This window comes from Silurus aristotelis (genome assembly GCF_946808225.1).
Source record: "Silurus aristotelis genome assembly, chromosome: 10".
Lineage (NCBI taxonomy): Eukaryota > Metazoa > Chordata > Actinopteri > Siluriformes > Siluridae > Silurus > Silurus aristotelis.
The window spans coordinates 15,059,987-15,077,621 of NC_139583.1; the positions used below are offsets into that span (position 1 = coordinate 15,059,987).

The 17,635-nt window shown below is 37.9% G+C and overlaps 2 protein-coding genes across 5 annotated transcripts in view; one reads left to right on the top strand and one right to left on the bottom strand.

The window, feature by feature from the left end:
- Nucleotides 1-2,793: 2,793 nt before the first annotated feature.
- On the bottom strand, nt 2,794-12,555 carry tsnaxip1 (translin-associated factor X interacting protein 1). The gene is made up of 16 exons (XM_083552669.1): nt 11,539-12,555; nt 9,911-9,968; nt 9,690-9,805; nt 9,251-9,374; nt 9,011-9,104; nt 8,720-8,916; nt 7,398-7,530; nt 7,136-7,293; nt 6,476-6,617; nt 5,611-5,738; nt 5,381-5,509; nt 5,124-5,282; nt 4,894-5,003; nt 3,647-3,770; nt 3,422-3,528; nt 2,794-3,319 (listed from the first exon to the last, which is right to left on the bottom strand). Exons 1-16 carry the CDS (start codon nt 11,592-11,594, stop codon nt 3,115-3,117), a joined length of 2,040 nt encoding a protein of 679 aa, XP_083408795.1. The 5' UTR covers nt 11,595-12,555; the 3' UTR covers nt 2,794-3,114.
- Nucleotides 12,556-12,572: 17 nt separating this feature from the next.
- The window catches only part of ranbp10 (RAN binding protein 10), a 45,462-nt gene continuing 40,399 nt past the window's right edge, over nt 12,573-17,635 (top strand). The window contains exon 1 of one of the 4 annotated variants that reach the window (XM_083552675.1): nt 12,573-12,942. In XM_083552675.1, coding sequence (XP_083408801.1) covers nt 12,744-12,942 — 199 coding nt within the window. In that variant the 5' untranslated portion in view covers nt 12,573-12,743. The remainder of the gene's footprint in view (nt 12,943-17,635) is intronic. The other 3 variants (XM_083552678.1, XM_083552676.1, XM_083552677.1) reach the window with 3 other exon arrangements.

The window sequence follows — 17,635 nt, forward strand, 5'->3', positions numbered from 1 at the left end:
TACATGAAATGGTGAAACTTTTGGAATCGATTAATTATATTATGATGATTTCACTGTCATTCACTATATATATATATATATATATATATATATATATATATATATATATATCCCTTATGCGTCCCTCGCGCCATTTTTATTCAATTAAAAATTTCTTTCGCCGATAACTTTACGTGTTTTTCAGCTAATGGAATGATACTTTGTGAAATTATTATTATTTTTATTATTTAAAAAAAATTTTTTTCACATTTTTGCTATGTCAGCAGTTTCCTCTGTACAAAAATACATCCTTCAACGTCCCTCGTGGCTGTTAACATCCACAAAGATTCAAGTGCTGTTAAAATATATCAGATCAACATTTGTTTCCACTTTTTTCACTTAAATCTGTTAATTAACCTCAGTTTTGATCAAAACTACAAAAACATTTTTAATCCCGGATTTTCTTTTTAATTGCCAATTGAATTAGTGATGTCACACAAAAATGAAAAAAAAACCCCCACAAAATCACTGAAATTCGATCTAAAAATAAATCGTAAACTGGATTTTCTTTGACCGTTTATCACAGGTTTGGATGTGTCAAAGACTGGAGAAAAACTGACTTTTATGCATCCTTAGTTTTTTTGCAGCATCAGCTTGAATTATTTCCAGCCTAATCTGTCCCTCGTGGCTGTTAACATCCACAAAGATTCAAGTGCTGTAAAAATATATCAGATCAACATTTGTTTCCACTTTTTTCACTTAAATCTGTTAATTACCCTCAGTTTTGATCAAAACTACAAAAGAAAATTTTAATCCAGGATTTTTCTTTGTAATTGCCAATTGAATTAGTGACGTCACACAAAAATGAAAAAAAAAAAAAACACAAAATGACTGAAATTTGATATAAACAGTAATTGTAAACCGGATTTTCTTTGACTGTTTATCACAGGCTTGGATGTGTCAAAGACTGGAGAAAAACTGACTTTTATGCATGGTTAGTTTTTTGCAGCATCAGCTTGAATTATTTTCCATCCTCATTTGTCCTTAGTGGCTGATTTTTCCCCATTGACTCCCATTAGAACGACATTTTTTAATTGCTTCACCATGACATTATACATGAATGCATTTTTGAAAGTTATTAGCACCTCCTGTTGGGAAGAGATTACATTTGCGTTTTTTACTGTTGAGTAAAACGAGACCATAATATAGAGCTGTGGAGAGAAAGCTTAGTTTCTGGCTTTCCTATGGAGTTTTCTAGTATGTATGTGTTTGCCTGTCTCTCACAGAGGGTAACCTTTGTTCACTGACCTTCATGTGTACACGCATGCCTTGTCCCACCTCTGCAGCATCCCCGATCTTCCCCAGATATGGTGCACAGCGCCAGGCATATGATGTAGCCACATCAGCCGTGACCCAAAGTTTTAATCCATATTTTGCCGGTTTCTTAGGCATATACTGCCGAAATTGGCAGCGTCCTTTGAATGGAACAAGCTGTTCATCTACAGTCACCTCCCTGCCTGGATTGAAGAGAATCTCAAGCCGATGAGCCCACAGATCCCATAGGGCTCTGATCGGTGCAAGCTTATCATCTCTTATGCGAGCTGCTCTGGTGACCTTATCATCAAAGCGCAGGGCTCTGCTTATTTGGTGAAATCTCTTTAGAGACATGGTGGCCTTGAAAATGGCCCGGCCACGTCGATCATCCCACAGGCAGCAGGTGGACTCGTTCCTGGACCTGTAGACCCCAGCCAAAATATTTAGTCCCATGTAGGCCTTGAGATCCGTCGATCTGTCGATTCTCATCAACAAAAGGTAGTTCTGAGAGCTGATTCGCATATTCTGATTTTCTCAGACATATCAAGGGTAGTTGAGCAAAGGTCACCCACACACACACACACACACACACGCACACGCACACGCACACTATAATACTCCATAAAAAAACTCCATAGAAGCCAAAAACTAAGCTTTCTATCCACAGCTCTATTACAAATGTACCCTCTTCCTCCTAAATGTCGTTTTAATGTAATTTAATGGGGAAAAATCATCACAATAATTTGAGCTGATGCTGCAAAAAAACTAACCATGCATAAAAGTCAGTTTTTCTCCAGTCTTTGACACATCCAAGCCTGTGATAAATGGTCAAAGAAAATCCAGTTTACAATTAATTTTTATATCGAATTTCAGTGATTTTGTGGGGGGTTTTTTTTTTCATTTTTGTGTGACGTCACTAATTCAATTGGCAATTACAAAGAAAAATCCGGGATTAAAAATTTTCTTTTGTAGTTTTGATCAAAACTGAGGTTAATTAACAGATTTAAGTGAAAAAAGTGGAAACAAATGTTGATCTGATATATTTTTACAGCACTTGAATCTTTGTGGATGTTACCATCCTGGTCAGGAAAAATACAGCCCTATTAACGAGGGCCGCATAAAGGATATATATATATATATATATATATATATATATATATATATAAGTTGCAGTAGTCAACACCTCTAGTACTATTATCCAATTATAGGGAATCATTTAAACAATAGCACAGTTACATGTCACTGTTACATGACCTACTGAACATAATCTCTTGAAACCCGAACATGTATAACAATGGGGTTTTGTTTACACTATTTTAGGTATAAAGTGTAAAATACCTGTCTTCAAAGTGGAATTCAGTTGGATAAACTGTAAGATGGAGTTCATATATGAGCATAAGTTTTTCGTATGAGAATCCTACAAACCAGTTTGGAGAAAATGGAAAGTGTACATGTGAGCACAGGAGGATACAAAGCACTTCTTTTGATAGCCACCTTTCATGACCATTAACTGTATTTTTTTATTCCTTACTTGTTCAAATATCCTAAAAGATATATACAAATTCATATCAAATAATGTACAGCAAAAGTGTAAGAAGTCCACGAGAAATCTCTTCTGAAATCGGATTCTTGTTGAGAATTCTTGTTTGTGTTTGGATGTGTCTCCTGTCAGTGATTTATAGATACTCTATAGACCCCAGTGTATCATGAGGTATACTTTAATGAACATGGGTAGGAATTATTCAAATGATAGTTGAAAAAACCCTGATTCGATTCAATATAAGTATCGATATATATGCATGTGGAATGTGTGTAAATGTATTATTCTGACTGAGATATAGGCCCTGCCCTGCTTATGTTAGCTGCAGAGAGGCGCTGTAGTGCAAGCTCGGTGTCTAAATGTGCCGTGTGCTCGTGCGGCTCTTTTGTTTGGAAGGCTGTACTCAAATAACAGTTCAGAGTCTCAGGGTCCAGTGTGGGATCAATTGTCTTGAAAACAGCTCTTAAATCTTCCACTCCCACTACTCTGCAAAAGTGAAGTACCAAGTTTAAATGCATAAATGTTTGATTCACTTAAATTATTCAAGTAACAACATAAAACATTCACAAGAGCATCATGGACTCTCACCCTTTGCCTCCTAGTTGTTCCCGCAGCTGGCTGATGTATTGGTGTCTCTCATCCATAGCCTGCTTTTTGACCAGACACAGGAAATCACTTTGCTTTCCATCTGCGTCCTGCAGTAAAAAAAATATAAGGTGGTTTCATTGTGAAGGTCAGAATAAATCAGGCAGCACCTAATTTAATTGTACCTCTTACCTTTTTTCTTCAGGCACATTTTGTTTTAAAGTTTACCTCTGTGTACAGCCTCTGATAGGCAATGTTTCCTCCACTGGCCTGTAGCTCTGACTGAGCTGTCAGCACCAGTTCCTCTATATCCTGATTTCGTTTTTGGGGAAAAGCCATCCCCAGAGCGTCACTGCAAACCAGCATTAAAGATACACATGTTCATTTATTATGTAGGGAACACGCTTTGATGGGGTATACTGTAATAGAAACATCATGAACAGGTTACCACTGCACACAGACGAGAAGTGTTTTATAGTACAACAATTTGATCATTATTCCTCTTCATAGATATATTTAGTGCTTGTGGAATTTCAGTGAGTATGTTTTTGTGAACATTTCCTTATAATATAAAATAAACAAGCCTTTCTCAATCAGTCTCTCTCACTTGTCTTTCATGATTATTAATAACTAGCTGAAAGTACCCGTGCTTCGCTACGGAAGGCAGAACGCTAAGCAATATGGCAATAAGCAGTAAGCACTGAGCAGGACTGGATGATCAGAGATCAGAACGTAACGTCAACAAATAACGTACTACCCCTTTGTAGTACCGATACAGGGCAAACTACTTTGAAAATCATTTTTATCGTGCATCTAACATCTAATAAGAAACAATGTACTAAGTTTCATTAGGATCCGTACTGTTATTTCGAAGAATGTACAATGCGTGAGAAATCGGGTTTTTCGCGAGTTAGCCGCGATCCAGGCCGAATTTTTCAAAACCCTGAGCGCCTAAGACCCAAGAGGAAGGTATGTTCCAAATTTCATTGCAATCCGTTCAGTGGTTTTTGAGATTTCGTGATGAGTGAGTGAGTCAGTCAGTGGTATTTAAGCTTTATATATATATATATATATATATATATATATATATATATATATATATATATATATATATATATATATATATATATATATATATATATATATAGATAGATAGATAGATAGATAGATAACTGAGAAACTACTAAGCACAAAGATCTCCTAAAGTAATCTCTAAAAAAAAACAACAAGAAACTTATTTACTTCAAATGGCAGACATTCATTGTTAAAAGAATTATTTAAAGCTGTAATAATCCACCATTTATTATAAGTTACATTTATTACTGACCTATTGTAGTTACTGCTATATTTAAATAGTTACATGATTGAATAGAAAGTTCAGAAATGAAATGCTCCACTAAACAGACAAAATATTATTGTGCATATTTGCAAAAACAAAACCAAGTGCTTATTTCTAATGCATCCCTCACCCTCACCTGAACTGGGCTGCACTGAGCAAGCCACTCTCAGTTTTGTCACTCTGTATAAGCACCTTAAGCAGATGAGAGAGTAAATGGGACTGGCCATGGTACACACTTTCATCCACCTGCCACATATTAACATTCAAGTAAAATCAATGCTCTATTTGTAAAATTGTAACATTTTCAAATTTTGTTCTAATTGTGATCCACCAACTAAAATTGGGTGAGCAAATAAACACACCAACCTTGCCTTGTAGAATGTCATAGAAAAGACCAATGAAGTCATCTTCTAAGTAACGCTTGATGCCATCAAGCAAGCTGTAAGCCCACTGCCCTGCCCTCTCCTTATGCTGTTTTAACAGATACTGGTGCAGAAACTCCTTTAGATCACTGCTTTCATCATTCTGTGTTCAAAAAGCAAACCCATAACAAACACATACATAGATACCTCCATTCATTTTTCACATTTTACGCCCACAGGCACTGAGTTGATGGATGCTACCTTTTCATCTTCACATGTTTTCTCTCTCCATATGTCCTTTAGAACTCTAACAACCTCAGGCTTTTTCAATCGGAGGTTCTTCAGTTGCCCCTCATAGCGCAGGTGTATGGGAACATCACCTGAAATACCCTGGGGAAGTTAACCAACATTAATGTGAAGTTAAATCAACATTAATAAAAAAATGTCTAGGTAGATAGAAGTAATGGAGGTAGTAATTTTAGGCTTCCCACCAGTCCAGTAAAGAAGTCTTTCTGCTCCAAGCCCATGCCATGCAACTCCCTTAGCAAGATCTCCAATCTTTTTTGACTGGACTGGCCTTCAAAGAGCTCAGAACAGTGATCCCCGCCACTGAGGACATCTTACATGCAACAACATTTAATTTTTACACTTACACAAATGACTATCACAATTATCTATCTATCTATCTATCTATCTATCTATCTATCTATCTATCTATCTATCTATCTATCTATCTATCTATCTATCTATCTATCTATCTATCTATCTATCCATCCATCCATCCATCCATCCATCCATCCATCCATCCATCCATCCATCCATTCATCCATCCATCCATCCATCCATCCCAATTGTAGACTGTGAAATTAAGATTTCCATTCACCAGGAATAAGATGTCCAATCATGTTCCAGTATGACAAGGTTGATGTTGGTATGGAACAATTCAAGTGCCCTGAGCAAAGCCCTGACCTCATCCCCGCTAAACTGGGATAAATTAAAACACTACAGGCCAGGCCTCCTCACCCAACAAAAACTCATGTGACTGAATAGGCAAATCCCATTGGTAGTGGTGGTTGAGATGTTGGACTTCCGACTGGTATATTCATATTATTTATATCGACATTCATAATTTTTAGTTTAATACTGAATTCAACATTTACCCACGAAAGTTCAAACACCAAGCTGCCACTGCTGCTAAACGGCATAAATGTATTGCAAGAACATAGGGGTGTAATGGTCAGGTCACTTTTTTTGCCATATAGTCTGTCTGTCTTTCTATCTTTCTTTCTGTCTTTCTTTTTGTCTGTATATTTATCTATCCATAAGGTGAACATACACCATAGGAGAGCCCTGTACCTGCACACTGCTCCCACTGTGGTCTGGGAGTCAAGGCTTTACTGAGAAGGCTGTCGCTCTGTGTGCTGATCTGCTGATGTAAATCTAGCAATGTGTCATATTCCATCTTCATTTGGTTGAAGTCAGACTGTAGGGTTTCCAGCTGGAAATAGAAAACTAGGTCTTAAACACGTCTACATGACATGATGTTAGGATAAATTTCATAGTATATAAACATCATTATACATATTTCTACGTATTGTATGTACTGTCAGTGTCTGAACATAATTACTCACTAATTAAGTGATAGAATATCAATATCTTATATTCAATCTGATTTTTGTGTATATTTCAATTATTTTCCACCTTTAATAGATAGAATACTATTCAATACAAAATAATTTTACACAGTACAAATGAAGAAGACAAAAAAAGCTTGAATCCTTCAAACATATGTTTCTGCTGGTTCTGTACTATAAAACAATGTCATGTTTTGCTACACTGCCCAACCGTATTTTTAGATTTTGAATAGCAAATGTGGAAATTGAATAGTTTTTTGGGGTGATATTTAAATGTGTTACAGTCAAACCTTTTTTGTTCATTTAGATATAATAAAACCACAATAAAATATAAACAATACATTTTTTTTCAATATAATACTTTTCTAATAATAGGCAATACCTTTAGAAGGTTCTCCTGGTACATATGTTCTAGATTCTCCCAGTCCTTACGAGGAACCACATCTCCATATTCTGCATGCAAGTGGTTGAGCTCTGTCTGGGCCTTGTTTAGATCTTCTCTACACACATCCAAAGCCAGCTTTAGATTTACAGAATCCTCTAAAAGAAAACACAAGAGTTCAAGTACATCAATGTGAATCATGCACATCTTCCACATGCTGTTAAAGTGGCAATATTTGGCACAGTGATGCAATGATTGTCACCATCCAGTGAGTAACCAGGCTCCTGCGAGTTGTTGCTCATGCTGTTGATATCATCAATGAGCAGCCTCCGGGCATCACGTTCCTCCCTGTATAGCACATACTGTTTTGCAAGGTCCTTCTCTAGATATAAAACCTGTGACAGACCCAAAACAGAAGACAGCTGAATTCAGGAACAGATTTTGTTCTAGTGTTAGAGCTGTTCAGTGTCTGCACTTCTATATTTTGTGACCTATTTCTAAAGTATTGTACTATATTGAAATATGGAATCAATAAATTAAAAAACCAGTTAGGCTGCACATAATGTAAACCAATGTGGCATTAGGTTCACATGTCATTAGGTTCAAGCATTGTAGATGCTTCCCATTCATTAAGATACCATAACAATTTCCAACTATTTTTATATATTAATGAACGATATACCATTATTTTGGACAATTAAAAAAAAAGTTAGTTCCTGTTTTATATTTGCTGATTTTGTGTTATATATATATATGTATATATGAATGATACCTCTTTTCTGAGGATTGTACTGTGTCAGGATCCTACAGTTATAACCTTACAACACCTAACCCTAACCCTAACCCTGACACCAAAGATACGACCCCTATAAATGTTAAATAAATATCTCCTAAGAGAAATCTCACTATGTAATTGTTAAACAACAGCATTATTAAGTGATCACATTGGAGAATTTAAAAACTCTGTGGTGTAAATATTACTAAGCAGTGAAACATTCTTGAAATAGAAATGACACTGATAGAATAGCTGCATAGTGTGTGTGGAACTTGTGCGAATGTATCACCCAGCTGGTCTGAAAAATAGTTTACCAACCGAATAATATCTATCCCATTTATAGTAAATAAATCGGCTAATTCACCCAGCATTTCTTTTCTTTAGAGTGTTTATAAACAAAAAGTAAAATAGGGTGACAGACTTGTACTTGTTATATACATTTTTATTTAGGTTTTTTTTTATTTTTATCAAGAGAACTTCACTTGCTAGGATATAATTTTAATCTCCATCTTTTCACAGTAGAGTTATGGCTGCTTCAATTTAAAAGTGTAAATATGAAACATGCTTAATGCCCTGTCCTAATGCCCTGCATGGAACACCAATAATCAATAACAGTCAAAATGTACTGCCATCTCCTTTATCTGTTTTGGTCCAGTTTTGTTTAAGGTTTTGTTGTGAGATTCCTGGTTCTAAGAGTCAGATTATTGACTATAATACTACCTCATGAACAAAATCTGAACATGTGTGATGTTTTGTTATGGGCCAGTCTGGAGCATGCAATTGAAGCCAAAATATATCGAATGTCCAACCTGGGTCAGCAAAGTTCTCTGTTGCTCCTTCATGCTCTCAATGACTTGAAGGAGATGTTGTTGCTTCTGTTTCAAAGCAGTGATCTCAGCTCTCTCTTGTCCCCGTAGGTCCAGAATCCTCTTCTCACACTGATCGGACAGCAGCACTATCTGGGAACGAAGAGGCTCCAGCTCTTGGATCTTCTGTTGCAGATAGACTGCAATGACATTTTAGCTACTTTAGAAACTTCTTCATAGTCTAACAACTTCAAGGCTGTTATAATTTTTTTGATAGAGGAAATGTATACATACCTAGAGTAATCTCATATTCATTTTTAATGGCAGACAATAGTGGCTTGTATGTTTTAAAGTTTCCAATAAAGTAGTCAAAAACTTCTCGGAATGCCTTCAGAGGACAGACAGAAAAAAAGCATTGAACACCAGACAAACAACACTAAGTACAGGGAACAGTCTTCAAATTCAAAATTGATTTGTCACATACACATTCATATGTAGTAAAATGCTTTATGTCTTTGTGTACAAATTGTAAACCTGAAGTTTGAGCTGCTGGAGGTTGGGGCTGTGCACGTCTATAGATGCCAGTTCTCTCCTGAGATAGTGCTCCAGCTGTTCCAGGAAATTTGCTTGCTTAGCTACAGAACGTCCAACTTCCTCACTGTATCTGATGCACATGATATGAGGTAAAAGTTGTATGACGGAAAACTTTCAAGAATATCAGGAAATTTGGGTAGATACAGTAAACTAGTTTATAAATTCTATGTTACTTTTTTCCTTTATATATTCTGTTCTATATTTATGTGTATGTATATATATATATATATATATATATATATATATATATATATATATATATATATATATATATATATATATATATATATATATATTTTTTTTTATATTCTTAATTCTTGCATAACAGTAATTATATTCAAATGTATTCTATAGCCAGAAAAGTAGAATATGAAGATACCCATGGTTTCTGTTCCCTCCAGAGGAAGTATGTTTTTGACTATGTTGCTGGACAACCTGAGAGCTGACATGGGCAGGCCAGGTGGAGAGATACCCAGACATATATCCATGTGTAACCTGGACAAAATTATATTGGAAATGATTTAATGCCATTACTTTTTTTTAAACACGACAGACAGAACAGGCATGGTAAAGAATATAATAAGTTATGAAGCAACTTACTTTCAGTGATTTTGGCCCAGACCTTACTTGCCCTTGACTCCTCTTGCTTGATGAAATCCTGCTTCATATAAAGACAGGACAGAGAGGAATTTATGGCATTCATTATTTTAAGAGCCATTACACTAAAGATGAATAAAACGGTTTGAAACACTAAACCATTGTAAATTGTTTTGATAAACACGATTAATTGTATCTGCTGTGATTTTACGCAGCCATTAGTAATGGATTCTGACTATTTACAGTGAGTAAAATAATTTGAGAATGAATCCTGAATTCTTTTGGTTGTCAGGTGGCTCAGTGCAATGTTTTGTTGCTAATTTTGCCTACATATGGTTGAATTTATCAATTCAATTTAATAAAAAAAAAAAATGAATTGTATATTTAACCCAGTTTTTGGTCATACATTTTACAGCTATAAAAACCATCAATATAATAAAGAAACACAGTATAACAGTGCTGCATTACAGACAGGAAGCTCTGGTAGCAAATGTCTGTGATGCAGCACTCATTGCAACGAATGTCATTGCTAAAGCAAGAAACCCAGCGAACACAATTCAACAAGTCTCCTTTCACTGCAGCCACAATTGCACCGCCCGCATACATCATCTTTTGCAGAAGCATCAATATTAACTTCATAAAATTGATTTTTTTGTGCAGTTTTGTGTCTTTATTCTGTGCATTATGGTTTTCATGGGAATGAAATGAAGGCAAATGATGTGTTTTGTGCAAATTCTACAGATAAGAAAAGTATAAATGGTTTATGAAAAAGCTTTACACCTGTATTGAACTGTTTCGGCTGACCTTTCCTCACAATGTCCATCTTTCTTGAAATGTGGGTCTTGTAAATGTCCTTGTAAATAAATCTGCAACCAAATAATCTCTATTGTGGAATAAAAAAATTACATCTAAACGAATATATCTGAGTTTATGCGGTTTGCTATAGATGTGCTGACCATCCAATGGCCCGATGTTATTGTACGCCTGCTAGATGCCCCTGTCGGTTAAATCAACAGCTTTAAGCTACATGTACTGAAAGCTACAGGGGCCTGCACTGTTGATTATAAAGGCCTCATGCCAGATCAAAATCCGACTGGATAGAAACTCCAACCAAAACAGACACAACAGGAAGCAGCACAACTAAAAGAAAGATATGAAATGAAAATAATCGACTATTGGGAATAACTGAATACATATTCATGGGGAAAAAAATAAAACATAGAGAAGACCTTGCTGGCCCTGTCTGCCCGCCACTGATTCAACTTACAGTATTTTAATAACTGTAGCAAGGCAATGTGATTGTGCATTGACAAATACAGTGAACACAAGATTAGCGCTGCTGTTTATTTTTAGATAAATGACACTGTACGAGAGAGAGAGAGAGCGCGATCACGCGCTCTCTTTTGCGAGTCGTTTGCGAGTCGACTCTCAAAGTCCACCTAAGAAAATCGGTTCAAAGAGTCGATTCGTTTATGATACATTGACTAAAACAGAACTGACGAGAACGCTGTTTTCTAGACATACACCAAGATCCTTTCCGTCTGATCATACTATTTACTAGCTAATAACAATTTTATACTAATTTAAATATACTAAGCTGCTATATATTTTTTACATTTTTAAATATTTACCCTTGCCTTTCAAACGTTGACAGTGGTGGCAAATAGACGTCCTTCTTTATAGACATGTGTAATGTTTTTTTTAAAGATAATTATAATTATATTTTCTTTTTTTTAATGAATTATTTTTTACTAGTTTGTGTCAAAACTTCAGTAATAGCGTTGCAACAAGGTTGTTGTGTATGAGCGGTTGCCATAGTAATGAAGGACCTCAAAGAAACCACGATAAGAAGGAGGCCACATTTGCCTTCAAATAAACATTTATTGAATATTAATTAGAATTATTACATTTCTAATAATATATGGCTCTTAAAGAAATCATAATTATATATAAAAAGTAGTATATTTTTTACAGTTATATAAGCTATCAGAATCAATGGTTTTTCCTGCCCTTTTCGTTTAGGCAATATTTAGACACCTTATATATTTCACACATGATCCATGAACGTGTTTTTCCGAGCTTGTTGTCTTACCCTGCATAAAGTGTGAAACATAAAGAAAAACAAGAGCGTCTGCTTTAATAATGGTATATTCTGCAGCACAGTGATTAATATTGTTATATTTAACGATAACACATGTGATTGTTATTTTCACACCACTACATTAAAATATCATGGCGGATATGATCAGTCCAAATAACCCGGCAGATCTTTCATTAAAAACACAAAGAGATTCGGGTCTGTAGTAATGTTTGTGTGTCACCAGCAGAACATACATATTAGTATGAAGTATATAAAAGATACCCAGTGAGCAAATCTGGGTCTAAACCCTGCATAAATATAGGAATATTATTTATCAGCTATAAATTCCGATGTTTATGTGCGTATTTGAAAAAGGACTTGCAAACACCATGAATTTGCACTTTGCCATTAATTGTCTAAAACTACAGCTCCACTTCTCTCTCACACACACACTCTCTCTCTCACTCTCTCTCGCTTCGTAGAGCTTCGCGTTCAATCATTTCTGGGTGTTGTAGTTATATGTGTCCTAACTTGTCGTGGACGTAGATTGCGCAGGACGATCAGTTCAACTACGTTACCCATAGTGCACTGGGCGCCAGACTGTAGAACGTTGGTTATCCGGGGATATCGCTACTGCTATTTCTCCTCAGTCTCTCGTGCTCCCGTTTAGAAGATTGTCACAACTAGGTAGGGAGCAAAAAAGCAGAGAAAGGAAAATAAAACACGACCCCCATTCCCCCCTCCCAAAAAACAGAAATGGCAGAGCTCGGAGCAGGCAGCCTGTTACAGGGAGATACTGCTTTGAATGATCAGGAGCAGGAGCTCAGCGAACGTTTGAAGCGGCTCTATCCGGCCGTGAACGAGGAAGAGACCCCATTACCCAGGTCGTGGAGCCCCAAGGATAAATACAGCTACATCGGGCTGTCGCAGAACAATCTGCGGGTACATTATAAAGGTACACAGGCGGGACGCACTGTTTAACGCGTGGTTTTACTGGGACGGCTCGGGCCTCGGCGCTGCCCGAGGGGAAGAAAAAACCGGGCGCCGTGTTTTTAATTGAATCCGATCGTGCGCAGGAAATCGCCCCGATCTGCTCGGAGCTGCTTTTCGTCTCCCTTCGCCGCTTTGTTTGGCAGTCGGGAAAAAAAAACAACAAGACGGACATGTAGAACAATCCCAGCTCCGAGTCCGGCTAGTCGCCGTGACTAGCTAGTTAGCTAACGCCAAAAGGAAAGCTGAACACGGGTAACAGAGTCGGACTTGTTTCGCGTTAGGACGCGTTACCCTGCTGACTTCGCTGTAACTTGTTCTCCCAGTGGGGCATTTAAAACACACGCCAAGCCCATGTTTTACCTCCACGACGCTTCTCCGTAATGTCTATTTTTCCCTCACTAAATTATTAAAAGTGTTCGCTAAAAAAAGCCCTGCATTGCCCATGGGAATACAGGTAACATTAACCTGCTCGATTAGTGCTCAAAGTCGCTGATTTACTGCAGTGTGAGTGTTTTTCAGTGGGTTTTCTTTAATCCTCGGAGGGAGCAGAGTGTACAGGGTTACAGCAGAGAGCTGTCATCTGGCCTGCTGCTGCTGCAAAAATGATAGGAATAAAACCTGGATATTTCCTGAGTGGTTGAGCGACCTGTCTACCTATATTTAGTTACACATCATACTAGTCACTGAGATCGTGTGTGTGTGTGTGTGTGTGTGAGAGAGAGAGAGAGAGAGAGCGAGTGGACTGGGTGGATTAAGCATTTGATAAACTGAGTTGTGTATTACTGGATCACTGAAGGAGTTTTGAGTCAGTGGCCTTCAGGCCTCTCTGTGTGTCTCTGTGTCTCATTGCAAATGTAAACAGTGTGTATGGTGTGTCCACGATCACACTGTTCAAACCGCGTCTTGTGTTTTTGATTTCGCCAGTGAGAGTTGTCACAGTGTACTGTAAAAGGGCATCTGTGCATTAGCTATTTATGAAGCTGTTGGAAAGGGTCAGGGCGCAGCGACCCACTGAAACGATCATTTAGATAAAAATGACACCAGCGCTCGGGTACGGCTTACATTCATACATCAACACTGCCGTTTCCATCGCATCTCAATACTACACGCATAAACACCTTCACTTCTTTTCGGGCGGCGTGACGTCACTGCCCCGGTCGGGTCGACGTCACGCCGAAACTGCGACGTCTTGACAGCGCTGTTTTATATCATCACAACCCCCCCCCCCGTATCCCCCGCTCTGTTTGCTCTAGTTGCTTGTTTTCTGAACAACGGTTTAGTCACGTGATCTCTGAGCTGACGCACAGCCTCACGGTGTAGATACAATCATCAATCTGTAACATGCACATGATCATGTCTGTGCGTCTTATGAAATGCCCAATATAATGTATATGCCTTGCCCAGGGTAGTTTTTGGCTGTGTGTGTGTGTGTGTGTGTGAGTGTGAGTGAGTAGGTGTCTTCTCAAAGACTGTTGAATCATTTTAAAGAGGGGTGTCAGTTTCTAAGAATGTATCACCAACCTCCTCCTGGCCAGCAATTTTATTGTGTTGAGCATGATCATTATCGAGCACGATCATTTTATGACAAACATACAATATGGTTAAAAGCGCACGTGCACACATCTATATGTGTTTGTTTAAAGTAGGGCTGCAGCGATCGTTTATTTTAGTAACCGAGTATTCGGATAAGAAGTATTTTTTACTTTATTAAAGAGCAATACTAAATATACAAGAGAAAACAAGACCAGTCTCGTAAAATGAGCAAGTGATTAGTTTCCTTTTCAGAACAGAATCGCAATTTTTATTGGTAAAAAAGCAAAATGTGGAAACTAAACCCCTTTAGTGCAGTGCGTTTAATTGCCATATTACATCAAAATACAAATCAATAAATACAAAATCATTAAAAAGAATAATAATTAAAAAATCACTTTTAAATAACTTGAAAAATCTAAATGCACTGTACGGTGTTTTTCTGTGTTTTAGTGAAACAATCCCACGCTTTTTAAAAAAACTTTCTGTTGTGTTTTTTTGGCCTGAATCTTTTCCTCGCCCCTCGCTGTTTTCTCTCCGTTCCTCCATTTTTCATTCTTCAGCCTCATTTGTGTTTACCTGTCCAGGCGTCTCGTTTATAAGCACGCCGTATGCATAAAAACACGAGACTGAAAACGTGCGTATGACTATTTCCACGCAAAGGTCGTGAGACCCCAGAGCGGTCCAGAGTTTAGCGGGTGGTGCGTCAGTAATAGTGGGCCGTTGGGAAACAGAGTTGTAAAATGGACTAAACGGAAAATCAAGGCGTGCAACTTGCCTCGATGCTTTTTTGTTATACGAAGTACGGGTTACTCTAAGAATCGTTTCAGCCCTTGTTTAAACACCATTTTGCTTATTATCAGTGAGGTCAGACACTGATTGCAGGTGATTGCAGCATTTCAGTTAATCTCACAGGTGATTAGTGGTGTTTGAGGCTTGGTTGGTCATGTCCAGAGTGATTTTTTTATAATTTTCTCATTTTTATACATGAGGGTTAGAAGGTTAAGACTCTTGCTCAGGGGCACCGCCGTGACAGCTTGGTTAACTCACAACCTTCTCAAAGTCTAACACTTTAATGACCGAGCTACCTCTGTAGTCAGGGGTCAGGGTGTCTGTGCAGACTGCTCAAGTTCATCCTCACCAAAGTGTAAGGCTTCATAGGGCTCACTTTGTTCACAGCATAAATGTCATGCTGGAGCATGTTTGGTCCCTTTAGTTCGGCCGAATGACAATCTTAATTTGACCTAATACATAGATAATTGCGGCAACAGATTGGGGATGTTCCATGTGTGGGAGTGATGGTTAGGTGTAAACATGCTTTTGGCCATTTATTGTTACACAGACAAACAGATTGAGGAATGGGGGCATTGTAATGCTGGAACATGTTTGGGTCTCTTAATACCAATGAAGGGAATTTAAATTCTACAGCGACAAAGAGATTTTGCATATTTTCTAACAAGAAAGACATCCTGTTTTACTGTCGACTCTGTGGTGCATTTTTATAGTTAGAGAGCTGCACTCTTGAGTTTCAGGGATATTGAGATAAAAAAAGGAGGGTAGACTCAGTTTCATGAGGTGATTTGGTTTCCGACTCTCAGTAGCATGCGTTTTTAATTATTTTCAGTGGAATAGTGAAACAGGTTGTTGTTTTTTTTTTTTCTTGCACATATTATCAGTATTAACATGGCATGGTCTAATGAAGGTAGCCGAGATGGATTACGGAGCCGTAGTGAATGAAATGACAAGTTCTGAATATCGCTTCTTTGTCTGCGGGCTAATACATTTACAGCCTGCACAGTGATCATGTTTGCTACATCTATATGAGCTGTGATATGGAATTTCCTTTTTAACAGTTTAATGATGTGGCTAGAAGGAGACGATGATGTTGAGATGGTCTATCAGACTGATATTTGATAATGGTGCTTGCTTGCGATTTACTTAATACCTTTGATTGGTATTGACAGAAGCGTGCACTTCTCAGCGGCTCTTTGTCTTAATCCGGATCTGAGCACCTTTTGTCCGGGCGCGTTTGCAGGATTTAAGCTGTTACTCCCCCTCGCCCTGGTGATTTCAGTGCTATTTTGGCTAGTTTCCATTTTTCAACGCTGCACCGAGGATAATTTGTCAGAGTCGCTGCTTTGTCAAGATAAGAGCTGTCTCGGCTTTGATTCGGATCCCAGAACGGCAACGCTGAAGCTCAGTATCGTAATCGTTTTGGATTTCGCGTTGAGGTTCGAGAGTGGAGAGTAATCGAGGTGTAATTTATGTCTTCGGTTTTCTGGATTCGATTTACGGATTTGTGCCCCGTACTAAAGAATAAAGCAGGATGATGGGCTTAGACACACCACTCATGCGCTGCATTGTACCGAACTGTAATATGGTGTAGTGGAACAAAGACCGCTGGCATGTCAGACTATAACATCACACAGCTAAGCGAAGATCATTCCGATTTAAAAGATGTGGTAGCAAACATTGCAAAAGGGACCCGCTCTACACACAAACACACACCGGTATGAATTCACAATGTGAACTCACACACACACCTATGTGACTGATATTTACAACCCAGGCAAAACACACACTCGTACTCACTTCACACACCCATGTCTTCAGTACCACTCACATCACATCACATCACTTCATTACCATAAACTGTTTACATGCTGTTTTTGCACATTTTTTCTGGATTGCTGCAATTTGCTATTTGCACAACATTTTGTTTACGTTTTTGCTACTGTTCACTTTCTCTTTACAACAGGTTTACTGGCGGAGCTATTTTGTGTTTTGTGTGTTGTTCTGCACTGTCCTGTGTTGTCTTTGCACTGTTTCACCAGGTTACACACATGTACTTTATGTGGTGAGGACACTTACTAGTCTTTAGCCCTGTGTTTTCTGTGATTGTTGTTGTATGTAGCACCAGGGTTCTGGAGGAACGTTGTTTCATTTTACTGTGTACTGTGTCAGATATATTTGGTTGAAATGACAATAAAAGCTTCTTGACTTGAATTGAATTGGCTGGCTTTTGGTCTTGTTTGTGTGAGAGAATCTCTCTCTCTCTCTCTCTCTCTCTCTCTCTCTCTCTCTCTCTCTCTCTCTCTCTCTCTCTCTCTCCCCCCCCCACTTTG

Excerpts from the sequence above, each read along its gene's own strand:
- tsnaxip1 (XM_083552669.1), bottom strand. The coding sequence starts at position 11,594 with ATGTCTATAAAGAAGGACGTCTATTTGCCACCACTGTCAACGTTTGAA. Across the intron at positions 9,375-9,689 it reads GGAGGGAACAGAAACCATGG|TGAGGAAGTTGGACGTTCTG; the intron begins GTATCTTCATAT and ends CATCAGATACAG. Across the intron at positions 6,618-7,135 it reads ACCAGGAGAACCTTCTAAAG|CTGGAAACCCTACAGTCTGA; the intron begins GTATTGCCTATT and ends TTCTATTTCCAG.